This window comes from Mobula hypostoma, chromosome 1, assembly GCF_963921235.1.
Source record: "Mobula hypostoma chromosome 1, sMobHyp1.1, whole genome shotgun sequence".
NCBI classification, from domain to species: Eukaryota; Metazoa; Chordata; class Chondrichthyes; order Myliobatiformes; family Myliobatidae; genus Mobula; species Mobula hypostoma.
The window spans coordinates 231,016,841-231,044,539 of NC_086097.1; the positions used below are offsets into that span (position 1 = coordinate 231,016,841).

Sequence of the window (27,699 nt, forward strand, 5' to 3'; positions counted from 1 at the left end):
TGGACCATTTCAGTTTTTTGGCAACATTTTTTTTTTGGATTTGTTTCCAGCTTGGCCACTTTTGACCGTAGCAGAAAATTGGCCTTGCACACTCACTCACTCATTCATTTCCACTGTTGGGTTTCACTAAGTCTGTCTTGTTTTCTGTGATATCATTCCAGAGAAACATTGTATCATTTCTTAATACATGTATGCATTTCTAAATGACAATAAAAGAGGACTGAGTATTCTCATAATCTTAAAAAAAAGTCAAATTAACTCATAGCTGCACCGCTAAATTTCAAAACCCATGAAAACAACAAATTTCGTGACATATGCCAGTGATATTATACCTGATCCTGATTCTGAAATATTGTACCTCTTGATTGATTAACGTGAGATACAACCTGATTATCAGTGAGGTGGTAACAAGCAGTCAGAAACAGAATCAGATTTAATATCATTAGCATATGTTGTGAAATTTGTTGTTTTGCAGCCGCAGTATATTGCAATATAATAGGCATCCGTTAGTCTCGTGAGACTATGGATTTGCGCCTTGAAAGGTCTCCAGGGCGCCGGCCTGAGCAAGATTGTATGGAAGACCGGCAGTTGCCCATGCTGCAAGTCTGCCCTCTCCATGCCACCGATGTTGTCCAAGGGAAGGGCACTAGGGCCAATACAGCTTGGCACCAGTGTCGTCGCAGAGCAATGTGTGGTTAAGTGCCTTGCTCAAGGACACAACACGCTGCCTCAGCTGAGGCTCGAACTAGCGACCTTCAGATCACTAGACCGACGCCTTAACCACTTGGCCACGCGCCAACACATATTGCAATATATAATAATAAAAACCATAAGTTACATTAAGAAGTATATATTAAAAATTTAAATTAAATAGGTAGTGCAAAAAGGGAGGGGAAAAGTGAGGTAGTGTTCATGGGTTCATCGTCAGAAATTTGGTGGCGGAGAGGAAGAAGCTGTTTCTGAAACATTGAGTATGTGTCTCCAGGCTTCTGTACTTCTTCCTTGATGGTAACAACAAGAAGAGGTGAGGTCTTCAAACAGCACGAGACGTCATTCATTGGTGAAGTTTAAGAAGAGCTCTGGAACTTTCAGCTTTCTTTCGATGACACAAAGTATATTTTTAAGATGGAAGGAGGGGAAAGCGTACAAGCTGGCAGGTGATAAGTGTGAAGAGTCAGAGAGAAGAAGAGTTCACAGTGGTGGAGCAGCGAGAGAGAGCCTCATTGAACACAATTCCTTTCCACCCACAGATGCTGCTCAGTCCACTGAGTTCGAAGTTTAGCAACTTTCAGCTTTCTTTTGGTGGGCTGAAATCAGCGCAGGGACAATAAAGAAGAGGTGTAAGCAGAGCAGCTATTGTGTGAGTGGGCCAGTCCACCGTGTAAACCTCCTCTCCCCCCCCAATGTCCAGCACGAACGTGGACCCATTGTTCCTGATCACCTTAAACGGCCCCTCGTAGGGCTGCTGTAGCGGTGCCCGGTGTCCACCCCGTCGTACAAAAAGAAACTTACAGTTCTGCAGGTCTTTGGGTACGCAGGTCGGGCTCTGTCCGTGCTGTGAAGTGGATATGGGGGCCAGGTTACCGAGCCTCTCCCGTAGTCTGTCCAGGACTGCTGTGGGTTCTTCTTCTTGCCCCCTTGGGGCTGGTATGAACTCTCCTGGGACGACATAGGGGTGCGTTGTACACCAACTCGGCCGACGAGATGTGCAGATCCTCTCCGGGCGCCGTGCGGATTCCGAGCAGGACCCAGGGAAGTTCGTCCACCCAGTTAGGCCCCTCCAGGCGGGCTATGAGAGGCGACTTCAGGTGACGGTGGAAACGCTCCACTAGTCCGTTCGACTGTGGGTGGTAGGCAGTTGTGTGGTGTAGCTGTGTTCCTTAAAGGTTGGCCATAGCTGACCACAGGCTGGAGGTGAACTGGGCGCCCCTGTCGGAGGTAATGTGGGCCGGTACCCCGAAGCGGGCTACCCAGGTTGCGATCAGTGCTTGGGCGCAGGAGTCGGATGTGGTGTCGCTGAGCGGGACTGCCTCTGGCCATCTGGTGAACCGGTCTATCATAGTTAGGAGGTACCGCGCTCCTCGTGACACTGGCAGGGGCCCCACGATATCCACATGAATGTGGTTGAACCTCCGGCGGGTGGGTTCGAACCGCTGCGGCGGAGCCTTGGTGTGCCGCTGCACCTTGGCCGTTTGGCACTGCATGCACGTTTTGGCCCACTCACTGACCTGTTTACGCAGTCCATGCCACATGAACCTGTTGGAGACCAGCCGGACGGTTGTCCTGATGGAAGGGTGCGCTAAGTTGTGAATGGACTCGAAAACCCGCCGGCGCCAGGCTGCTGGGACGACGGGGCGGGGTTGGCCGGTAGCTACGTCACATAGTAGGGTCCTCTCGCCTGGGCCTACGGGGAGGTCTTGGAGCTACAAACCGGAGACTGCAGTCCTGTAACTGGGGATCTCAGCGTCTGCCTGCTGTGCCTCTGCCAGCGCTGCATAGTCCACCCCCTGGGACAGGGCCTGTATGGTCGGTCTGGAAAGTGCGTCCGCCACGACGTTGTTCTTTCCAGAGACATGCCGGATGTCCGTCGTGTACTCGGAGATATAGGACAGATGTCGCTGCTGGTGGGACGACCAGGGGTCAGACACCTTCACGAACACAAAAGTAAGCAGTTTTTGGTCTGTGAACACGGTGAAAGGCCTACCTTCTAAGACGTACCTGAAATGCCGGATTGCCAGGTATAGTGCCAATAGTTCCCGGTCGAAAGCACTGTATTTGAGTTTGGGTGGTCGTAGGTGTTTGCTGAAGAACGCCAGGGGTTGCCAGCGACCCTCGATGAGTTGGTCCAGCACCCCACCGACTGCTGTGTTGGATGCGTCCACCGTGAGGGCAGTAGGAACGTCCGTTCTGGGGTGCACTAGCATCGCGGCGTTTGCCAAGGCTTCTTTGGTTTTAACGAAAGCGGTTGCGGCCTCTTCGTCCCAGATAATGTCCTTGCCCTTACCCGTACCCGAATTTAGAGTGAAGAGGGGGCGCATGGTTCGGGCTGCTGAGGGGAGGAAACGGTGGTAGAAATTCACCATACCCACAAATTCCTGGAGGCCTTTGATTGTGTTGGGTCGGGGGAAGTGGCGGACTGCGTCTACCTTGGCGGGCAGAGGGGTTGCCCCATCTTTAGTAATCCTGTGGCCCAGGAAGTCGATGGTGTCGAGTCCGAACTGGCATTTGGCTAGGTTGATTGTAAGGCAAAATTCGCTCAGGCAGGAGTAGAGCTGTCGGAAGTGGGACAGATGCTCCTGCCGACTACTGCTGGCTATGAGGATGTCATCCAAATAGATGAATGCAAAGTCCAGGTCGCGTCCCACCGCGTCCATTAGCCGCTGGAAAGTCTGTGCGGCATTCTTTAGACCAAACGGCATTCGGAGGAATTCGAAAAGTCCGAACTGGGTGATAAGTGCTGTTTTGGGGATGTCGTCCGGATGTACCGGGATTTGATGGTATCCCCGGACGAGGTCTACCTTGGAAAAGATCCTTGCGCCGTGTAGGTTTGCTGTGAAGTCTTGAATGAGCGGCACAGGGTAGCGGTCTGGCGTTGTAGCCTCGTTCAGTCTGCGGTAGTCACCGCATAGTCTCCAGCCCCCCGTTGCCTTGGGCACCATGTGCAGGGGGGAGGCCCATGGGCTGTCGGACTGTCGTATGATCCCCAATTCCTCCATCTTCTTGAACTCCTCCTTCGCCAGTCGGAACTTGTCCGGGGGAAGCCTTCGAGCACGGGCATGGCGGAGTGGTCCCTGGGTCGGGATGTGGTGCTGTACTCTGTGTCTGGGCATGGCTGCCGTGAACTGCAGTGTCAGTACTGATGGGAAATCTGCCAGGACCCTGGTGAATTCATCGTTGGACAGCGTGATGGAGTCCAGGTGTGGGGCTGGCAACCAGGGAGAACGTTTGAAAAGTCTTGGCGTGGACTAGTCGCTTCCCTTGCAGGTCGACCAGCAGGCTGTGGGCTCGCAGAAAATCCACCCCCAGGAGTGGTTGGGCCACGGCGGCCAGTGTGAAGTCCCACGTGAACCGGCTGGAGCTGAACTGTAGCTGCACCGTGCGGGTGCCGTAGGTTCGTATTGTGCTGCCATTTGCGGCCCTCAGCGTGGGTCCCGGTTCTCTGTTGCAGGTGTCGTAACTCGTTGGAGGTAAAACGCTGATCTCCGCTCCGGTGTCGACCAAAAATCGGCGTCCCAACTGCTTGTCGCAGATGTACAGGAGGCTGTCCTGATGGCCAGCCGCTGTAGCGATCGGCGGCGGCTGGGCCTTGGCGTTTCCCGGGAATTTGCAGGGTGGTCTACAGCGGCGGGCCTCTGTGCCCCACCGCTGGTGGTAGAAGCATCATTGTTCGTTGGGCTCTGCTGCCGGGCCTGGTCTGGTCTGTCGTTGGGCACACGGCTTGGTGATCTGTGCGACGGATGCCCCTCTCTCTTTCCTGGCATTCCACAACACATCTGCTCGGGCCGCCACCTCCTGGGGGTCGCTGAAATCTGTGTTGGACAGCAGCAGGCGTATGTCCTCGGGCAGTTGCTCTAGGAACGCCTGCTCAAACATGAGGCAGGTTTTGTGTCCTTCAGCCAGGGCCAGCATCTCGTTCATTAATGCTGACGGCAGCCTGTCTCCCAAACCATCCAGGTGCATTAAGCGGCGTGCTCGTTCGCGCCGTGAGAGTCCAAAAGTCCTTATGAGCAGGGCTTTGAATGCTGTGTATTTGCTGTTCTCCGGGGGCGACTGTATAAACTCCTCAACTTGTGCAGCTGTCTCTTGGTCGAGAGAGCTCAGCACGTAGTAGTAACGAGTGGACTCCGAGGTTATCTGCCGAATGTGGAATTGTGCTTCTGCCTGTTCCAACTACAGACGAGGTCTCAGCGGCCAAAAGCTTGGCAGTTGTAACGAAACTGCGTGAACAGATGCAGCGTCGGTCATCTCTGGCCCAAATATCGTTTGGGCCGTCGGGGTCACCAAATGTAGCGGTGCGCTACACACAGCGCTAGAATAACCACACGGAGTCGGTGAGTTAGAGTTGCGATAAAGAGATTTATTCCAACTTCGCGGCCTACTTTAAAGCCTTCCCGTTCCCGCCCCCTCTGGGCGGGACTGCTGTGGGGAATGCATATTCCCAGACCCTTTCCGCGCGCGGGATTTTCCCCCTGCTGGTGAAGATGGCCTGGCGCCCTTTTTGGGGCCGGCCCTCTACCTGCGCGCACCGTTGTGAGCCGGTTCGTGGGTGCCAGAAAGTGGGTCGTCACAGGAGGACATTTCTGGTTGGCTGCTGTTAAGACCACTTCTTTTCACATTTTATGTCAACATTTGGATGACTTTGTGGCCAACTTTGCAGATAACACAAAGACAGGTGGAGGGCAGGTAGAGCTGAGGAAGCAGAGTGCCTGCAGGACTCAGAAAGACTGGGGGAATGGGGGAATGGGCAAAGAAGCGGCAGAAATATAATGTAGGGAAATGCATAGTTATGCTCTTTAGCAAAAGGAACGAAGGCTCGGACTATTTTCTAAATGGGGAGAAAATTAAGAAATCAGAGATGCAGAGGGACTTGGGAGTCCTCGTGCAGGATTCCCCGAAGGTTAACTTGCAAGTTGAGTTGTTGGTAAGGAAGGCAAATGCAATGTTAACATTCATTACAACATATCGAACATTGAAAGGTCCGGATAGAGTGGATGTGAAATGGATATTTCCTATGGTGGGGAAGTCTAGGACCAGAATTGAGGGGCATTCATTTAGAACAGAGATGAGGAAAAATTTCTTTAGCCAGAGGATGATGAATCTGTGGAATTCATGGCCACAGAAGGCTGTGCAGGCCAAGTCATTGGGTATATTTAAGAGGGAGGTCGATAGGTTCTTGATTAATCAGGGTGTCAAAGGTTGCAGAAAAATGGTGAGAGATTGCAGATGAGAGGGATAATAAATCAACCATGATGGAATGTCGGAGCAGACTTGATGGGCTGAATAGCCTAAGTCTGCTCCTATGTCTTATAGTGATGGTGGTCCTCAATGATGGAGACTATTTTTGTGAGACATCGACTTTTAGAGGTGTCCTCGATGCTGGGGAGGCTAGTAGCCATGATGAAGCTGGCTGAGTTTACAACTTTCTGCAGCTTTTTCTAATCCTCCCCACCAGATGGTATTGCAACCAGTTAGTATGATCTCCACGTAGAAATGTGCTGAATTCTGTAGAAATTTGAGAGCGTCTTCAAGTCAAGTCAAGTCACTTTTTATTGCCATTTCGACCATAACTGCTGGTACAGTACACAGTAAAAACGAGACAATGTTTTTCAGGACCATGGTGCTACATGAAACAATACAAAAACTACACTAGTCTACAGACCTACGCAGGACTGCATAAAGTGCACAAAACAGTGCAGGCATTACAAAAAATAGTAAACAAGACAATAGGCACAATAGATGGCAGTAGGTTGGTGTCAGTCCAGGCTCTGGGTATTGAGGAGTCTGATGGCTTGGGGGAAGAAACTGGTACATAGTCTGGTTGTGACAGCCTGAATGCTTCGGTGCCTTTTGCCAGATGGCAGGAGGGAGAAGAGTTTGTATGAGGGGTGCATGGGGTCCTTCACAGATGCAGCGTGTCTTGTAAATATCTCTAATGGCAGGAAGAGAGACCCCAATGATCTTTTCAGCTGACCTCACTATCCGCTGCAGGGTCTTGCGATCCAAGATGGTGCAATTTCCGAACCAGGCAGTGATGCAGCTGCTCAGGATGCTCTCAATACAACCTCTGTGGAATGTGGTGAGGATGGGAGGGCGGGGTGCGGTGGGAGATGGACTTTTCTCAGCCTCTGCAGAAAGTAAGACGCTGCTGGGCTATCTTTGCTATGGAGCTGGTGTTGACAGACCAGGTGAACACCAAGAGATTTGGTGCTCTTAACGATCTCTATGGAGGAGTCGCCAATGTTCAGTGGAGAGTGGTCGCTCCGTGCTCTCCTGAAGTCAACAACCATTCTTCTGTTTTGTTCACATTCAGAGACAGGTTGTTGGCTCTGAACCAGTCCGTTAGCTGCTGCACCTCCTCTCTGTATGCTGACTCGTCGTTCCTGCTGATGAGACCCACCACGATCGTGACATCAGCGAACTTGATGATGTGATTTGAGCTGTGTGTTGCAGCGCAGTCGTGGGTCAGCAGAGTGAACAGCAGTGGACTGAGCACACAGCCCTGGGGGGCCCCCGTGCTTAGTGTGATGGTGTTGGAGATGCTGCTCCTGATCTTGACTGACTGAGGTCTCCCAGTCAGGAAGTCTAGGATCCATTTGCAGAGGGATGTGTTCAGGCCCAGTAGGCTCAGCTTTCCAATCAGTTTCTGAGGAATGATTGTGTTGAATGCTGAACTGAAGTCTATGAACAGCATTCCAACGTACGTCATCTTTGATGACATACCAATTCTCCTCAAACTCCGAATGAAATATTGCCACTTTCATGTCTTCTTTGTAATTGCATTAACATGTTGAGTCCAGGGTAGATTCTCAGAGATGCAGATACCCAAGAACTTGAAACTGCTTACGCTTTTCACTCAGATCCCTCGATGAGGACTGGTGTGTGTTCCCTCAGACTTCCCCTTCTTGAAGTCCACAACCAATTTCTCGTTCTTACTGATGTTGAGTGCAAGGTTGTGATACTCAAATATCCTGCCCTTGTCTTCTGACACCCCACCCCACCCCCCGTACAATGCACAGATTCAAAGTCAATGGCCTGGGCAAGATGTGCAAACATAAGTTTAAACCAAACACCAGCATCACAGCAAATGCACTAATACTTGTCGCACCATGCACAGCAATAACCATGTTGGAATAGTAACAGGACCATTGCGAAGAATGCTGCAATCCACTGAAGAACCAATATCAATTGTATTTTGAAATACAGGTAGGCTTCCTTTGATATGCATGCTTTTAGAAACATAGAAACATAGAAAATAGGTGCAGGAGTAGGCCATTCGGCCCTTCGAGCCTGCACCGCCATTTATTATGATCATGGCTGATCATCCAACTCAGAACCCAGCCTTCCCTCCATACCCCCTGACCCCTGTAGCCACAAGGGCCATATCTAACTTCCTTTTAAACATAGCTAATGAACTGGCCTCAACAGTTTGCTGTGGCAGAGAATTCCACAGATTCACCACTCTCTGTGTGAAGAAGTTTTTCCTAACCTCGGTCCTAAAAGGCTTCCCCTCTATCCTCAAACTGTGACCCCTCGTTCTAGACCTCCCCAACATCGGGAACAATCTTCCCGCATCTAGCCTGTCCAATCCCTTTAGGATCTTATACGTTTCAATCAGATCCCCCCTCAATCTTCTAAATTCCAACGAGTACAAGCCCAGTTCATCCAGTCTTTCTTCATATGAAAGACCTGCCATCCCAGGAATCAATCTGGTGAACCTTCTTTGTACTCCCTCTATGGCAAAGATGTCTTTCCTCAGATTAGGGGACCAAAACTGCACACAATACTCCAGGTGTGGTCTCACCAAGGCCTTGTACAACTGCAGTAGTACCTCCCTGCTCCTGTACTCGAATCCTCTCGCTATAAATGCCAGCATACCGTTCGCCTTTTTCACCGCCTGCTGTACCTGCATGCCCACTTTCAATGACTGGTGTATAATGACACCCAGGTCACGTTGCACCTCCCCTTTTCCTAATCGGCCACCATTCAGATAATAATCTGTTTTCCTATTTTTGCCACCAAAGTGGATAACTTCACATTTATCCACATTAAATTGCATCTGCCATGAGTTTGCCCACTCACCCAACCTATCCAAGTCACCCTGCATCCTCTTAGCATCCTCCTCACTGCTAACACTGCCACCCAGCTTTGTGTCATCCGCAAACTTGGAGATGCTGCATTTAATTCCCTCATCCAAGTCATTAATATATATTGTAAACAACTGGGGTCCCAGCACTGAGCCTTGCGGTACCCCACTAGTCACCGCCTGCCATTCTGAAAAGGTCCCGTTTATTCCCACTCTTTGCTTCCTGTCTGCTAACCAATTCTCCACCCACACCAATACCTTACCCCCAATACCGTGTGCTTTAAGTTTGCACACTAATCTCCTGTGTGGGACCTTGTCAAAAGCCTTTTGAAAATCCAAATATACCACATCCACTGGTTCTCCCCTATCCACTCTACTAGTTACATCCTCAAAAAATTCTATGAGATTCGTCAGACATGATTTTCCTTTCACAAATCCATGCTGACTTTGTCCGATCATTTCACCGCTTTCCAAATGTGCTGTTATCACATCCTTGATAACTGACTCCAGCAGTTTCCCCACCACCGACGTTAGGCTAACCGGCCTATAATTCCCCGGTTTCTCTCTCCCTCCTTTTTTAAAAAGTGGGGTTACATTAGCCACCCTCCAATCCTCAGGAACTAGTCCAGAATCTAACGAGTTTTGAAAAATTATCACTAATGCATCCACTATTTCTTGGGCCACTTCCTTAAGCACTCTGGGATGCAGACCATCTGGCCCTGGGGATTTATCTGCCTTCAATCCCTTCAATTTACCTAACACCACTTCCCTACTAACATGTATTATTTGGCCCCCATTGTTTAGTTGGCCTGAAAACAATCAATGTCCATCATGTGAGAGGCACATCTTGGCATTCTCGCTGTGAAATATTAAAATTGGATGCAAATCTACCACTTCCTTGCCAGTTTTACCTTCACATGCTTTTCACCCATCTCAGACTCGTCTAGATCCATCTAAGATTGCAGGTATTAGTCCATTTGCCTTACATGCAGAATGATAGCTCTGACTCCTCAAAATTTGTTTTGCGCTACCAGGATACTGCCGGGACTGGAGAGGACGTCTTATGAAGATAGGTTGATCGAGCTAGGGCCTTTCCCTTTGAAGCGAAGGATGGTGAGAGGTGACTTGACAGAGGTGTACAAGGTGATAAGAGGCAAAGATAGTCTCACGCTATCCACTCTTTTTTCCAGGACAGAAATGGCTAATACAGAGGTTATAATTTTAAGGCGTTTGGAGGAAAGTATGAGGTCATGTCAGAGGGAAGTTCTTTACATAGAGAGTGGTGGGTGTGTGGAACACCCTGCGAGAGGTGATGGTAGAGTCAGATACATTTAAGAAACTCTTAGAGAGGCACGTGGATGAAAGAAAAATAGAGGGTTATAGAGGAGGGAAATGTTAAATTGTTTAAAAGGCTGGCTGAAGGGCATGCACTATGCTATAGTGTTCTACCTTCTTAAGACTGATTGCCATTTCCCCATTGCTAAGGGTTTGGCATCTGTTGCCCGTTATTATCGGTGGTTTACTTCCTGCGCCTGTCATCTCATTCTACATATTCCCAGAAACCAACCTCTGGCTTGCCTCCCTCACATATTATTTCCATTCTGTGGGGAGACTAATTCTGCAAGCAGAAAGAGAGCGAGAACTATCAGGAGCTTCTTTTCCAGCAGAACATCACTCCTAGTGGCTCCTGACAATCCCTTACTCGTCCACTAGCTCCATCCCAGTTGTACTGCCCTGCCACCTCCTGCTCTTGCTATCTCCCCAGCTACTGTTCCCAAGTACTTGAGATCCCAAGTGCCTGGCCCAAATCATCCCTGCTCCTTTCACACCTCATTATCTTAGCCCACAGCACCACTCCAATGGAGTAGCTCCCTGACACTGCTGGAACATTGTGTGTAGGCTTGTACGGGTCAGCAGCACATTGTGGGTCAAAGAGCATGTGCTGTGATGTGCTGTTCTTCGTCTAGAATAAAGATTAGGAAAGATTTCAATTCTCGCAAAAGAAAATCAGCAATAGTTTGTTAAAGTTGGAAAAATGTGCAAGTTGGAGAGTAGTATCACATTCCCACTGAGACAACTTGCAGCTGGGCCTGTACACAGCAGAACATACGTGAATATGGAAACTGGAGGCTATTCCAGTTTGATTTATAAAGATTTAGAAATTGGGATTAGACACAGCAAATGGCTTTATGTAGTTTACAGCTATCACAATGGTGATCCTGAGTACTGAAGGCACAGTATTATGGTGTTAACATAATAGCCTTGTCCACTATTTTGTTAACACCAAGAAACATCCAAAATGCTCACTATGCCCGAAGCAATCTCATGAAGGATCCTACGCACCCTGCTTATGGACTGCTTGGCATCCACGCCAGGACCTCGATATTCAAAAACAATTACTTCTCCCAAGCCATTAGGCTGAACAAAACCTCCGATTATTAACCCACCCACCACCACTAAATACACGTCACCTAGCATCACTTTCCCCCAAGAGGACTACAACCTTGTCGGAGGGTTTGGAGGCTCACGTACCTCAATGGCCCGGGGAGTTATGTTGGCTGGAGCCAGGGCCTTGTGCTTTATTTCTTGGTAGGGTTATCCATGCCAAATATGTCAAAGGGTAGAGGCCAGACTAACAGTGGTCTACCAGTCCCCCCGATTCAGGGGTACGGATCAGGGCTAAAAACCCTGACTAGTCAAAAAAAAAACGGTTATGGATCATCAATGAAGAATCTTTCTATACAGACAGAGATGAAGGACCTTCATTGCTGCCCTAAACACCAGCGATGTAACAGGCAGTAAGTAAGCAAGCAGAATCATTTTATGTACATATAATTAATCTATGTTACAGTACAAATTACTTCTACATTGTGCTTTATAGGATTGCCTTCATATTTGTATTTTTGTGGGTTTTTTTGTTTATTGTATTCTTTATGCTGAGTGTGTTTTTATGCTGCATCTGATCTGCAGTAACAATCATTTTGTTCTTCTTTACACTAGTGCATCAGGAATGACAACAAACAATCTTGAATCTTCAAAAGATGCAGAAATGTATCACTCACCTGTGATGACCCGTGTATCGGGCACCTTTGATGTGCCCAACACCGATGCATCCAGGTGTCGGACATCCTCCTGGAGTTGGAGCTGCAACAAAGCCTTGTGAATCTGAAATTTTAAAAAAAGCCAAATTTGTAACGTTCAAAGAACATGGTAACCTGTCTCAATGACTATCGTCCAGTAACGTTTACATCCACTATGATAAAGTACTTTGAGAGACTGGGGATAGAACCTATCAGCTCCTGCTTGAGAAGCCACTTGGATTCATTTCAATTTGCCTACCATCACAACAGGTCAACAGCAGATACCATTTCATTGGTTCTTCATTCAATCCTGGAAAATCTGGACAGCAACGATGCATACATCAGGATGCTCTTTATTGATTACAGCTCAGTATTTCATACTATCATCCCTTCAAATTGAATTAATAAACTCAAAGTCCAAGACCTCAATACCTTCTTGTGGAACTGGATCTATGACTTCCTCACCTGCAGACCCCAGTTAGTTCAAAATGGCAACAACACCTCCTTCACAGTCTCCTAAAGCACAGGTGCACCACAAGGCAGTGTGCTTAACACCCTGCTCATCTCACTTTACACCTATGACTGTGAGACTAAGCACAGCTCCAACGCCGCATTGAAGTTTGCCAATGACACTACTGTCAATGGCCGAATCAAAGGTGGTGATGAATAGGATGGGATTGAAAATCTGGCCGAGTGGTGCCACAACAACAATCTCTCACTCAATGTCAGCAAGATCAAGGAGCTGATTATTGACTTCAGGAGGAGGAAATGGGAGGTCCAACAGCCAGTTCTCATCAGGGGATCAGAGGTGGAGTGGGTCAGCAATTCGAAATTCCTCAGTGTTCTCATCTCACAGGATCTGTCCTGTGTCCAGCATGTTAAGTGCCATTACAAAGAAAGCACGGCAGTGTGACAACTTTATTAGAAGTTTGTGAAAGTTCAGCATGTCGTCTAAAACTCTGATAAACTGCTGTAGATATGCAGTGGAGGGTATATTGACTGGTTGTATCAGGGCTTGGTACGGAAACACCGATGTCCTTGAATGGAAAAGCCTACAAAAAGTAGTGGATACAACCCAGTCCATCACAGGTAAAGCCCTACCCACCATTGAGCACATCTACACGGAGTGCTGTCGCAGGGAAGCAGCATCCATCGTCAAGGACACCCGCCATTGAATTCGTACCCCCTTTTCACTGCTGCTATCAGGAAGGTGATACAGAAGCCTCAAGACCCTCGCTTCCAGGTTCAGGTACCCCTCAACCATAGCCCCTTGAACCAGAGGGATATCTTCACTTGACTCATCACTGAACTGTTCCCACAAGCTATGGACTAATTTTCAAGAACTCTTTATCTCATGTTCTTGATATTTATTGCTTATTTATTTATTATTATTAAGTTTTCTCTTTCTTTTTGTATTTGCATGTCTGGCTTTTTTTTGGCACATTGGTTGTCTGTCTGTCCTGTTGGATGCAGTCTTTCATTGATTTGATTGTGTTCCTTGTACAGGAAGAAAGGAAAGTGAATCTCAGGGTTGTATATGGTGACATATATGTACTTCGATAATAAACTTACTTGAAACTTTGAAACTGTAAGCAGTTTAAGATTTTTAGATCACAAGCTCAATATTGTTGATTGATTTCAATTTTGTTAACATCAGATATTGCAATAGGAATCATAAAATGGAAGGAGCTGGCCAATGCAACATCAGAATTTCAAGTTTGCAAACTGAAATATACCTGAAGAAAAGGGTTCTAGACAGGTACAACTGCACAATCCCAGTGACATGGGTTTGAGTATGCCTCCGGCACTCTGTGTGTGTGACACTCTGATTTTCCTCTGGGTGCTCCAGTTTCCTCCCACAATCAGAAACACGCTGATTAATTGGTTAGCTTGTGACCGTAAATTATCCCTCGTCAAGATGGCTGGTATTAAAATAAGGCAGGAAAATGGGCAAGGTCATGGGAGGGGGAGAGGGAGATAGAGATGGATAAAGACAGATAGGTGGGATAGAGGGCTTGAGGGGGACAAGGGGGAAGGGAGAGATAGAGAGGGTGAGGAGGGTGAGGGAGGGATAGAGAGGGGAGGGAGGTATTGGGAGGGGTTGGGAAAGGAGGGAGTGGGAGCGAGTTGGAGGAAGGGAGGGGTGGGAGGGAGTGGGAGGGAGAATGGTGAGATAAAGGGAAAGATAGAGGAAGAGACGGAGGGAAATAGAACAAAGGAGATAAAGAGAGGGAAGATGATAAAGGGAGATAGAGGGAGAGATAGATGGGGAGGTAAAGGGGAGGTAGCTGGGGAGGTGGGAGTAGACGGGGGAGACAGGGTTGGAAGTCAGGAGGGAGGAGATAGGTGGGGGGAGATAGATAGCAAGAGAGAGATAGATAGCAGGAGGCAGGGAAGGGGATCAAAGGGAGTGAGGGAGACGGTGAGGGAGAGTCAGGGAGGGAGGGAGACAGTTGGGGGTGGGAGTTGGGTGGTGGGAGATAGAGGGTGGGAGATAGACAGAGGGGGATAGAGGGATGGGATGGCAGGAAAGGGATAGATTGAGGGAGAGAGGGTGATAGATAGGAAATAGAGATGGATTAAGGGAGATGGATAGAGGGAGGGAGGGAGGAAGGATTTGGCGGAAGGCGATGGCGAGAAGGAGATAGATAGGGGGATAGAGAGGGAGAGAGTAAGATAGATAGGAGAGGGACATGGATAGAGGGAGGGAGGAGACAGAGGGAGAGGGATGGGAGGGTGGAGGCTTCACAAATAAATGGAATTATAGGATTACTCTGTGAACCAACATAGATTCAATGGAGCAAATGGAAACATGAAAAGGAAATATATATATAAAAATGAATAGTTACTTCTGAAAGTGTCAGAACAAGTGTTGAATTTTGATTTCGTTTTCATAATTTATAAAAAAAAAGTAGCAGATTAATAAAAGGAAAAAAGGCAAACACTGGAAATCTGAAATAAAAGACAGAAATAGTCATAGTCATACTTTATTGATCCCGGGGGAAATTGGTTTTCGTTACAGTTGCACCATAAATAATAAATAGTAATAAAACCATAAATAGTTAAATAGTAATATGTAAATTATGCCAGTAAATTATGAAATAAGTCCAGGACCAGCCTATTGGCTCAGGGTGTCTGATCCTCCAAGGGAGGAGTTGTAAAGTTTGATGGCCACAGGCAGGAATGACTTCCTATGACGCTCTGTGTTGCATCTTGGAGGAATAAGTCTCTGGCTGAATGTACTCCTGTGCTTACCCAGTACAATATGTAGTGGATGGGACACATTGTCCAAGATGGCATGCAACTTAGACAGCATCCTCTTTCCAGACACCACCGTGAGAGAGTCCAGTTCCATCCCCACAACATCACTGGCCTTACGAATGTGTTTGTTGGTTCTGTTGGTGTCTGTTACCCTCAGCTTGCTGCCCCAGCATACAACAGCAAACATGATAGCACTGGCCACCACAGACTCGTAGAACATCCTCAGCATCATCCGACAGATGTTAAAGGACCTCAGTCTCCTCAGGAAATAGAGACGGCTCTGACCCTTCTTGTAGACAGCTTCAGTGTTCTTTGACTAGTCCAGTTTATTATCAATTCGTATCCCCAGGTATTTGTAATCCTCCACCATGTCCACACTGACCCCCTGGATGGAAAAAGGAGTTACCGGTACCTTAGCTCTCCTCAGGTCTACCACCAGCTCCTTAGTCTTTTTCGCATTAAGCTGCAGATTAATTCTGCTCACACCATGTGACAAAGTTTCCTAATGTAGCCCTGTACTCAGCCTCATCTCCCTTGCTGATGCATCCAACTATGGCAGAGTCATCAGAAAACTTCTGAAGATGACAAGACTCTGTGCAGTAGTTGAAGTCTGAGGTGTAAATGGTGAAGAGAAAGGGAGACAAGACAGTCCCCTGTGGAGCTCCAGTGCTGCTGATCACTCTGTCGGACACACAGTGTTGCAAGCACACATACTGTGGTTTGTCAGTCAGGTAATCAAGAATCCATAACACCAGGGAAGCATCCACCTGCATCGCTGTCAGCTTCTCCCCCAGCAGAGCAGAGTGGATGGTATTGAACGCAATGGAGGAGTCAAAAAAACATGACCCTCACAGTGCTCGCTGGCTTGTCCAGGTGGGCGTAGACACGGTTCAGCAGGTAGACAATGGCATCCTCAACTCCTAGTCGGGGCTGGTAGGCGAACTGGAGGGGATCTAAGTGTGGCCCGACCATAGGCCAGAGTAGCTCCAGAACAAGTCTCTCCAGGGTCTTCATGATGTGGGAGGTCAATACCACCGGTCTGTAGTCATTGAGGCCGCTGGGGCGCGGCGTCTTCGGCACAGGGACGAGGCAGGACGTCTTCCACAGTACAGGAACCCTCCGGAGCCTCAGGCTCATGTTGAATACATGGCGAAGTACTCCACATAGCTGAGGGGCCCAGGCTTTGAGCACCCTGGTACTGACACCATCCTTGCTTGGGTTGAGACGTTTCAGCTGTCTTCTCACCTGTAGAGCTGTGAAGCCCACCATGGTGGTTTCGTGTGGGGAAGTGGTATAGTTATGAGAGCAGGGTGGGGGACTGTGAGGAGGGGTAGGAGGGGAGAGTGGAATATGTGTTGGTTGGGGGCTGACAACAGATGGCTCATGTGGGGGATGGGCAGGGGCCACAAAGTCAAATCTGTTAAAGAACAGGTTAAGTTCAGTGGCCCTGTCCACACTGCCTTCATATATGAAATATGAAATAGATGAAAATCTCAGGCCAAAGAGAAATAGATTCTATATTTTATGTCAAGGATCTCTCATCAGAACAGGGAAAAGTTACACAAAATCTAAAGTGCAGATGACGGAGGAGGTACAGAGCAAAAATAAAGATTGACAGCAGGAAGACTAAAAAACAAAAGTGAAAATATATAACGTGAAATAGAATGGTTATTGGTTACGAAGACAAAATGTTTAGAGGAATAGCAGAATTATTACTTAAAACCAAAGAAAAATTACAAAAGCTTATGCAATTGAGCAGACTAATGCACCTTTGCTGAGATTTTAATGATAAGGTTGGAAGGTCCCAGGTCCTCAATCTAGCAGTTTATCTGTGATAGAGCAGCTAATGTTAAAAGAAATCTTTAAACCACATAGCTCCACTACTCTTGGTGAGCAATGAATTCCTACCTGCAGGGGACCAGACATAAACTATAAAAACACTGGAAGAGTATAATGGAAGGTAAAAGCTTTCAGGCTGACAAAATTTGATCTTCATATAATCATTGAAGCAAATGCTGCTGGAATAACATCAGACACTAATGTAAATTTTGAATGTCCCTCCCCAGAATATGTAGCAAATGGGTGGGATATTCCTGCATAAACATTTCAGAGGAATTCAACTCACTGCAGAGCAGTCAGGAGGAAGGGGAAGCTGCAGGATCATTTACAAACAACATGCTGCATGACGAAAGAATCACTCGTAACAGAGAAATCCACGTGAAGGCTGAGAACAGTACAATACAATTCTTAACCAAGTTGACATCAACAGATTTGCAATTCGTGCAGGCAGCGTCACCAAAGGACTAAAAGGCACCCTGCAAGGATTTAATGATAGTCATGATCCTTTGGAGACTATTCTCATGCTGATTACTGACAGCTGAAAATTTATTTCTGGTCAATGCAGATACCCTGGAGTACTTCTGGCTTTTAACTCTGGTGCATGAAAGAAGAGAGGCACTCGCTCTGTCTAAATTCTCATTTCGGTAAAACCAAGATGTTAAATGACCAATTTCTATTAAAGGACTTGCGGGAAAATATTTTGCAGCAAGCCTCTACATTCTATATCCCAGGAGTCCAAGGAAGGTGACATGTAAACAAAGCACTAGAATAAGGAGTGATTGGCAGATGAGGTAACCTCACCATGCAAAATGGCATGGTGATGTTATACCATTTGATCAGATATCAAACTAAATGTTAAGACTTATTTGACTAGACAGTAAAGTATGTATTATTTGCATAATGCAAAACAAAGGGTATTTTATATATGAGGAAATGTAATCCAAAGAGAGTTTTAAATTTCTCTTACTAAGTGGTGGTTGCAGCGGGTGATTTGTTTTGGCACACCATCCAGCAGGGTGAAGATCAGGATGATCTGCATCAAGCCAGTAATCATAATGATGACTCCATCCATCAAAATGAATCTGAAACATAAATAGATGCAATATTTTATTTTATAGACAGCCCCAGTTCCATTGCTGAGAATTGTTTGGAATCTGATCTGGTTCAGTTACTACCCCTCAACCACCAGGCTCTTGAACAAACTCACTAACCCCATCATTGAAAAGTCCCCACAAACAATGATCTTGCTTTTAAAGTCTCGTTATCTCATGTTCCCGTTATTTATTGTTATCTATTTATAATTGCGTTTGCACAGTTTGTTGTCATCTGCATTCTGACTGCTCTTTCATTGATCCTGTTATAGTTACTATTCTATAGATTTGCTGAGTATGCCCTCAGGAAAATGAATCTCAGGAATGTATATAGTGACACATATGTACTTTGATAATAAAATTTAGTTTGAGCTTTGCTCGTAAATCGGAATTGCGTGGGAAGGTATCACAAAACTAGCTGAGTTGGTTGAACTATTAAGCTTAGTACAGCAGCCGCCGTCCAAACTCACTGACTCAGCGAGTGAGGGAAGAAGTGTACTCAGCTTGTCCCAGGTGTGGCTCGGCCGGGGTGGTGGTGGGGGGGATGTAGGGGTCGGGGAGAGAAGGCATATAGAAATGCTTTGTTCCCACCCAGCCACCAGCAAACCCAATCCTATCCACCCTGCCCGTTCCCCAAATGTTTGTTCATTTCTATGAAGTATCCTTAGGTTGGGTGTTCATAACCTGGAGAAGACCAAATTATACCTTTCAAAAAACTTAATACTGTAATACTTTTTACTTTATTGTTGCCAAACAATTGGCACTAGAACGTACAATCATCACAGTGATATTTGATTCTGCGCTTCCCACTCCCTGGATTACAAATATTAAATATTAAAAATACTAAAAATAGTAAAAAGTAGTAAACATTAAAAATTTAAATTATAAATCATAAATAAAAAATAGAAAAATGGAAAGTAAGGTAGTGCAAAAAAACCAAGAGGCAGGTCCGGGTATTTGGAGGGTACGGCCCAGATCCGGGTCAGGATCCGTTCAGCAGTTTTATCACAGTTGGAAAGAAGCTGTTCCCAAATCTGGCCGTACGAGTCTTCAAGCTCCTGAGCCTTCTCCCGGAGGGAAGAGGGACGAAAAGTGTGTTGGCTGGGTGGGTCATGTCCTTGATTATCCTGGCAGCACTGCTCCGACAGCGTGCGGCGTAAAGTGAGTCCACGGACGGAAGATTGGTTTGTGTGATGTGCTGCGCCGTGTTCACAATCTTCTGCAGCTTCTTCCGGTCTTGGACAGGACAACTTCCATACCAGGTTGTGATGCACCCTAGAAGAATGCTTTCTACAGTGCATCTATAAAAATTAGTGAGGGTTTTAGGGAACAGGCCAAATTTCTTTAGTTTTCTCAGGAAGTAAAGGCGCTGGTAAACTTACAGTGGAAGCGTAAAAGTTTTTAAGTTCGTTATAATTTAGTGAATAAATAGCTGTTGAAAATAATGACAATTTAATTTATTGCAGCTGAAACACATCATGGCATGATTTAGTGCCAATGAATTGCAACACAAATATTTGCATCAACCTGATGGCATGAACATCAGAATCAGAATCAGGCTTAATACGTGAAATTTGTTAACTTAGTGGCAATATGTGATAAGTCAATTATGCTAAGTATATACATTTATATTAAATAGTTAAATTAAAAACAGTGCAAAAACTGAAATAATAGAAAAGTGCGGTAGTGTTCATGGGTTTAATGTCCGTTTAGGAATCAGATGGCAGAGGGCGAGAAGCTGTTCCTGAATCGCTGATTCTGCCTTCAGGCTCCTGTACTTCCCACCTGATGGTAACGATGAGAAGGAGGCATGTCCTAGGTGACTGGTGTCCTTAATAATGGAGTCGCTTTTCTGAGGCACTGCTCCTTGAAGATGTCTTGGATAATACGGAGGCTAGTACCCAAGATGGAGCTGACTAATTTTACAACTTTCTGTAGCTTCTTTTGATCCTGTGCAGTAGACCCACCCCCCATACCAGTCAGTGATGCAGCCTGTCAGAATGCTCTCCAAGGGACATTTGTAGACGTTTTTGAGTGTTTCAGATGACAAACCAAATCTCTTCAAACTCCTAATGAAATATAGCCATTGTCTTGCCTTCGTTATTGCTGCATCAATATGTTGGGAGATCAGAGATCTCGACACCCAGGAACTTGAAAATGCTAACACTCTCCACTTCTGATCAATTTCTCTAACTTCTGGTAATTTTTCCCCCATCTCTTCTCTCTTCTTCCGTTCCCCACTCTGGTTCCCCTCTTACCTCTTCTCCTCACCTGCCTATCGCCTCCCCTGGTGCCCCTCATCCTTCCCTTTAACCTGTGGTCCACTCTCTTCTCCTATCAGCTTCTTTCTTCTTCAGGTCTTTACCTTTCCCACCCACAACCTCCCAGCTTCTGAATTCATACCTTTCTCCCTCACCTGGCTTCACCTATCACCTTCCAGCTTGGACTCCTCATCTCCCACCCACATCCTTATTCTGTCTTCTCCCTTCCTTTTCAGTCCTGATGAAGGGTCTCAGGCTGAAACATCGACTGTTTAATCCTGACCTGCTGAGCTCCCCCTGCATTTTATGTGTGTTAGTAGTGATAGAAATTGGAAGGCGGTAGGTGGATGAAGTGACAAGGTGGTGAAGATGATGGAATCTGACAGGAGAGGAAGGTGGAGCATGGAATAAAGGGAGGGGGAGGGGGAAAGCAGGTGGGAGCTGTGGGGGAGGGCAGAGCGGGTGGGGGCTGTGGGGGAGGGGGGAGCGGGTGGGGGCTGTGGGGGAGGGCAGAGCGGGTGGGAGGAGTGGGGGAGGGGGAGCGGGTGGGGTCTGTGGGAGAGGGAGAGCGGGTGGCAGCTGTAGGGGAGGGGGAGCGGGTGGGGTCTGTGGGGGAGGGAGAGCAGGTGGGAGCTGTGGGGGAGGGGAGAGCAGGTGGGAGCTGTGGGGGAGGGGAGAGCAGGTGGGAGCAATGGGGGAGGGGGGAGCGGGTGGGAGCTGTGGGGGAGAGGGGGAGCGGGTGGGAGGAGTGGGGAGCGGGTGGGGGCTGTGGGGGAGGGAGAGCGGGTGGGAGGAGTGGGGGAGGGGGAGCGGGTGGGGTCTGTGGGGGAGGGAGAGCGGGTGGGAGCTGTAGGGGAGGGGGAGCGGGTGGGAGCTGTGGGGGAGGGGAGAGCGGGTGGGAGGAATGGGGGAGGGGGGAGCGGGTGGGAGCTGTGGGGGAGGGGGGAGCGGGTGGGGGCTGTGGGGGAGGGGAGAGCGGGTGGGAGGAATGGGGGACTGTGGGGGAGGGGAGAGCAGATGGGGGAGAGTGGGTGGGGGAGGGGAGAGTGGGTGGGAGGAGTGGGGAGCGGGTGGGGGCAGTGGGGGAGGGGGGAGCGGGTGGGAGGAGTGGGGGAGGGGGGAGTGGGTGGGAGCTGTGGGGGAGGGGAGAACGGATGGGAGGAGTGGGGGAGAAGAACCAGTGGGAGGAGTGGGTGGGCATTGTGCAGATGGATGGGATGTAAGAGCCGTAAGAGGCATGGTAATGGAGACCAGGTAGCTCAGAAGGAACGAGAAATGAACAGAGAGGGAGCAGTCACCAGAAGTAGAACAATTCAATACTTAATTGAATGCTGCTGGGTTATAGACTATGCAGGCAGAGTATGAGGCATTGTCCCTTTAGTTTGCATTTCCCCTCACCCTGGCAGTGGAGGAGGCCAAGGCCAGACACGTCAGTGTGTGAATGGGGAAGAGAATTAAAATGGCTGGCAACCAGGAGATCAAAATGTCAGTGGCAGAGTGCAGGTGCTCGGTAACGTCTCACCAATGTGGAGTAGGCCACAACGAGAGCACCCGGTGAGATAAATAATGCCGTGGGCTATGCATGTGTACATCTGCCAGACATACGGACCTCACTTATGTGTACCTTACACCATCAATTCATCGATTCCTGCCTCAGGCACCTGGGCAGCAACTTTTGTGTCCGCTGCTGTGCACCACTGACATATGGCTCGAGGGCAAGTAAGAAGTACAAGGAAACTGTGATAATCCTATTCAACCACCATCTTGTAGGGGTTCTGCCAATTCCACCTAACTGTGAAACCATCAGAGCCTTTGAAAACCTTATGGCCCCAATTTTATTTTTCTCTGCTGATTGTTTTGGTTTGGCTTGCATTCTTTGAGAAAAATAGCAGGGAAGAAATTAATAGATTTATTAGAATCTAAATGAAATAGATTTATTAAGTGAGAAGACAGAATTGATTAACACAAACTACTGCATTACACTGGAAATCATCTATATAAAACAATTATATAACACACTTCAACTACAATCTGACTAGTCTGTTATGCTCAATGAGTCGTGGTTTGGGGTAGGAAGCATGCTTTGAAGCATCCAATTTATTCTGTTGCTTTACTCTTCCTCTCATCTATGAAACACAACACCTGGCTTCACTTTGTAATATTTGAATCAGTTTTGCCGTTACCTTACACAACATGCTGGGGTGGCGTGGTAGCGTAGTTGTTCTCACAAAGGTTTACAGTACAGGCAAGCTTGGTTCAATTTCCGATGCTGCCTGTAAGGAGTTTGTATGTTTTCCCTGTATTTTATCCATTTTCCTCCCACAAGCCAAGGGCCTATACCAGTTGGTAGGTTAAGTAATCATTGTGATGTATCCCGTGATTAGGCTAGGGTTAAATTGTTGGGTTGCTGTGTAACCGTAAGGGCCTACTCTACACTGTATCTCAATCAATCTATCAAACTTACTCGTCTGTTGATAGATTATATATATATATATATATACACACACAAGATCAGACTCCTGCATGCATTGGTAGTCTCCATCTTCCTGTATACACGTGAGACATGGACCCTCACAGCAGAGGTACAGATACAGGCATTGGAAATGAGATGCTATCGCAACATCTTGGCTATCTCATACTTTGACCACATTACAAATGAGCACGTCCGCAAGACCATCCAGCACCACATTGCCCCCATGAAGACCTTCTGACAACGGTGAAGAAAAGAAAGCTGAGATGGTACGGCCACGTAACGAGATCAAGTGTATGTATGTATATAGGTGTGTATATACATACACACACACATACACACACACACACACACACACACACACACGCAATCTGAGGCAAAATAGTTTCAGGACAAATTATTGTAACCTTGCTATGTTAAATTTGGCAATTTAATTGACACATTTAATGAGAGATCATCATTAATAAAGAATTCCACAAATCAAAATCAGAATTAGGCTTAATATCAGCGGTATGTGTTGTGAAATTTGTTAACTTTGTGGAAGCAGTACAATACATGATAGTATACAGAAAAAAGAAAAAACTGCATTACAATAAGTATGTGTATTAAGACGGGGTCTTGAATTACCCCTATGAACTGTGCTTCTGAAAAGAGAGACAGAGAGCTATTTAACACCGACATGTTGTTTTGAAAAGAGAGAGAGAGATGAAGAATAACTTTTGAACTGTCACTTTAAGACACTGGGAGTAACTTTTGGATTTCTGCTGAGTTGGAGAGAGACAGCACCGAGCAGCTCGTAATTTGCTATGGTGACCGAGGGTGGCGTTATTTGAAGGACAATCGATGTTATGATTTTTCGGCAGCGTGTTTATACTTCCCAAGGACATTTGCCTGCTAGTGCATTTCTTACACAGACAAAGGAAGGAGGAGCTATTTGAGAGACAGTTGGTACTCAGAACGGTGAGATAAATAGGAGGTCAGATGATAGACCTCAGGCACATGTTTTTGGACACTGAATGAGCTCTGTTGTGCCCGCAGGAAAAGTGGGTTTTTGGAGGATTGATCAGGCGGATCGATCAGTCGCTCTTGCAGTGAGAAAAGGGATTGACTGGTGGGAAGTTGTTCATGTGTCCACCCTTGCCTGGGTTGATAGTTCCAGAAAACTGGTCCCCTTTGTTGTGGTCACAGTCGGTGACTTTCAAAGGATTTCGGAGGACAACGAGAAGACTGATGGGGTCAGCTCACCTGAAGACTCAAATCTCTCCCTCTCTCTCTCTCCATCACTACTCAACTCAGTACCACGAATTGAACTAAACTGAGCTTTACTCATCATCGTAAGACTGTATCTATTTACCACTAGACTTGAAGAAGCTTGATTTTCACATATTTCCACACTTACTGATTTACTTATATATATATAATCATTGCTAACCTGTTTGATTTATCTACATTTATATTACTGTATTGCATAGTTACTAATAAATATTATTAGTTAATAGTAATACTGGACTCCAAAGTGTTTTCCACCTCTGCTGGTTCTTTATTCCCGTCATGGGGTACGTGACAGTATATATAGTGCAACAAAACATAGAAGTTAAAAAAGTAGTGAGGTAGTGTTCATGGGTTCAATGTCCATTTAGCAACTGGATGCCAGAGGGGAAGAAGCTGTTCCTGAGTCGCTGACTGTGTGCCTTCAGGCTTCTGTACCTCCTTCCTGAATATAACAATGAAAAGAGGGCATGTCCTGGGTGGTGGGAAGGTGTGTCCTTAATGATGGACACCATCTTTTTGAGGCAAAAAAGCCTAAAATAATAAAGCCGTATCTCTTATTTAGTCTAAGCCTGGGAATACATTATGTTTTTGAAAATGTATGTTAGCATGTGTCCAGTCAGATGTCATCATAGACATGTGATGTCCAATCAACTGATGAGTACATAAAATGAGTGCTGTCATTTCCTCAAACCTTTCACTTTAAATTACTCTGGGTTGTTTACCGACCTTTCTATTCATTCCATCACAACACTTCAACCTGCGTAACACAATAAAAAATAGAACGTTTATCACAGATGATGAAATGCAAGGAACTGGGGACATATTTTGATTTGCTCAGTCACAAACCTTGAAATTAATAAATAAGTAAAATTGAGAGCTCTTCCAAGAGGACCACAACCTTGTCATGGTTTGGAGGCTTGTGTGCCTCAATGACCCGCAGAGCGATGCTGGCTGGAGTCAGGGCTTTATGCTTTGGCTCTTGGTAGGGTCGCACATGCCAAACAGGTCAAAGGGTAGAGGCCAGACTAAGAGTGGTCCTCCAGTCATCCAGGTTCAGGGGTTCAGCTCAGGGCTGACAACCCTGACTGGTAAAACACAATTGTTATGGATAAAGCAATGAAGAATCATTCTACATCTGTGTGCAACAGATCCACCCAGGACTTGCATGACTGACAGTAGTGAAATCTGAAATGAAGCTCTGATGAAGGAAGCCCTGAACACCACCAGAGATAGAGGACCTTCATTGCTGCCCTAAACGCTAGTGGCATAACGGGCAGTAAGGAGTTTGAGAGCTACAGTATCATGCAAAAGTCTTATGCACCTTAGCTGTATATATACAGTACCTAAAACTTTTGCACAGTACTGTATCTGTATAATAAGTGACTAAACAGCTACTGACAATGGCAAGGACAATGGAAAATTCGCTTTACCAATTTCCTTGACCTGGGTGAGAAGTTAGCCTCTGGGACGGTTGAAGTTGACAGTACAATGGTTGGAAGAGGAAGGGGAGTAAACGGCCTCATTGCTTTCGGAAATAACGAGCGCCCACTGGAGTTCCAAAATGGTGGAGTCAGCAGATCGGGAGAATGGGTAAAACATGTCAGATACTAACTCGATACATGCGTTGGTACAGGTATTATTTATTCTGCAAATATGCAAACCAGTGAGCAATGCTAATTTGATTCCAGAGCTGTCATTGTGGAGGGTGGGAGATATTGCAACAACCTCCGCACAAACACTTCCCTGCACCGTCAAGCCCCACCCAGAAAATGTGGGATCTCCTGGTGGCCACCACTTCAATTCTACTTCCCATTCCGATTCCAACATGTCAGTCCATGGCCTCCTCTACTGCCACGATGAGGCCACACTCAGGATGGAGGAGCAACACCCTATATTCACCTGGGTAGCCTCCAACCTCACGGCATGAACATCAATTTCTCAAACTTCCAGTAATTGCCTCCCCTTTCCTTCATCATTCTCCATTCCCGTTCCTCTCTCTCACCTTATCTCCTTACCTGCCCATCACCGCCCTCTGATGCTCCGCCCTCTGATGCTCCTCCCCCTTCCCTTTCTTCCACGGCCTTCTGTCCTCTCCTATCAGATTCCCCTTCTCCAGCCCTTTATCTCTTTCACCAATTGACTTCCTAGTTCTTTACTTCACCTCTCTCCCCCCCATTCCTCCTATCACAGATTACCTTGTACTTCTTCCTCCCCTCCCCCCACTACGTTATTCTGACTTCACATCTCTTTTTACCAGTCCTGATGAAGGGCCTCGGCCTGAAACGTCAACTGTTTACTCTTTTCCATTGGTGCTCCCAGGGATGTTTGTTCTGTTGTGGATTTCTCTTAGAATCGAGGACGAATTGGGGATTAAGCAGAGGATACGCAAAGCAGGGAAAAACCTTTGTAAGAAGAGAACGGAATGGCAAAAGAGCTGGAGAAGCCAGCTCTATCCCCACATCGTGCTTGATAGAAATTTACCTGACTGTGCATGTCCCTGCAGATGTACTGTCAGAGCTCTCTGCTGTTTGTTAATCATTAGATGTTTTGTTGATTAAGCCAGCCATATATCAAAATTATTATAACCATGTACAGACCTCCTCAAACTTAGTTTCGATGATTTAATCTTTAATGGGAGGAGAACTGATGAAATTGCTGTTTCACATTGACTAAATTCTACAGGAGCAGCAAAATAATATACTTGTTAAAACACTTAATGCTCAAACAGCCAGTTATTAAATGTCAGCAGACAGAATCACAGAGCAATTCCCAATTTTACGCTCCAGCAAGGCAAAGCTTGGCAAATTTAATTAAGTGCAAAGAAGTTCATTTGCACTCCTTGATTTAGATTAAAGTAGTTTGCAGCAATTTTATCTGACTGTCCTAAAAATAAGCATTGGAACATTATAGTTTTAATTGTATCACATAGTGCCAGCATCTTTTTAAATTTCCTCTCATTTATTTGCCTCTCGTTTTCATTTACTGCCACTTGTGTTATTGCTTCTTTATCTCCAACTAATCACAGACATTTTCATAAGTTATCCTGCTCCATCTAATTCTCTGCCACTGAAAACATTTCACTTCTAAGTTTTCTCAGTTCTGATGGAAGGTCACTGAACTGAAACAATGACTTTGTATATCTCTCTCCCATCTTCTGAGCATTTGACGTTCACATAGTTCTCTATGGAAGATGAAGAAGAGTTGATTGCAAAATCAAGCACCTGCCACAGAATTTCTCTCACGGGCAAGTCTTCCCAGGAACGACACAATTCTGATGAGATAACTGAAGAAGTGGGGAGGCTGCATTACAAGATGATAGATGAGTAATTGCCAGAGAGAGGTCTTCTAAAGTGAACAAAAGGAGGAAATACATTCTCAGAGAAGCCACAGTAAGTGTTTTATGGAATTCATCAAATCATTCCTTGAAAGAGTTTAACAGCAAACTCTGTAACATGGGAGGATCTTGTTCATGATCACAAACACAAGGGATTCTGCAGATGCTGGAAATCCAGTGTGCTGGAGGAACTCAGCTGGTCAGGAATACAGAGCTGACCCTCTGGGCTGAGACTCTTCATCAGGACTGGGAAGGAAGGGGGAAGAAGCCAGAATAAGAAGGTTGGGA

At 46.6% G+C, this 27,699-nt stretch overlaps 1 protein-coding gene across 6 annotated transcripts in view; it reads right to left on the reverse strand.

The window, feature by feature from the left end:
* The window catches only part of LOC134355649 (lethal(3)malignant brain tumor-like protein 4), a 427,935-nt gene that overhangs the window by 160,399 nt on the left and 239,837 nt on the right, over positions 1 to 27,699 (reverse strand). For all 6 annotated transcript variants that reach the window (XM_063065900.1, XM_063065889.1, XM_063065869.1 and 3 more), the window contains 2 exons: positions 17,951 to 18,065; positions 11,866 to 11,968 (listed from right to left, as the gene is read on the reverse strand). In XM_063065900.1, coding sequence (XP_062921970.1) covers positions 11,866 to 11,968; positions 17,951 to 18,065 — 218 coding nt within the window. The remainder of the gene's footprint in view (positions 1 to 11,865; positions 11,969 to 17,950; positions 18,066 to 27,699) is intronic.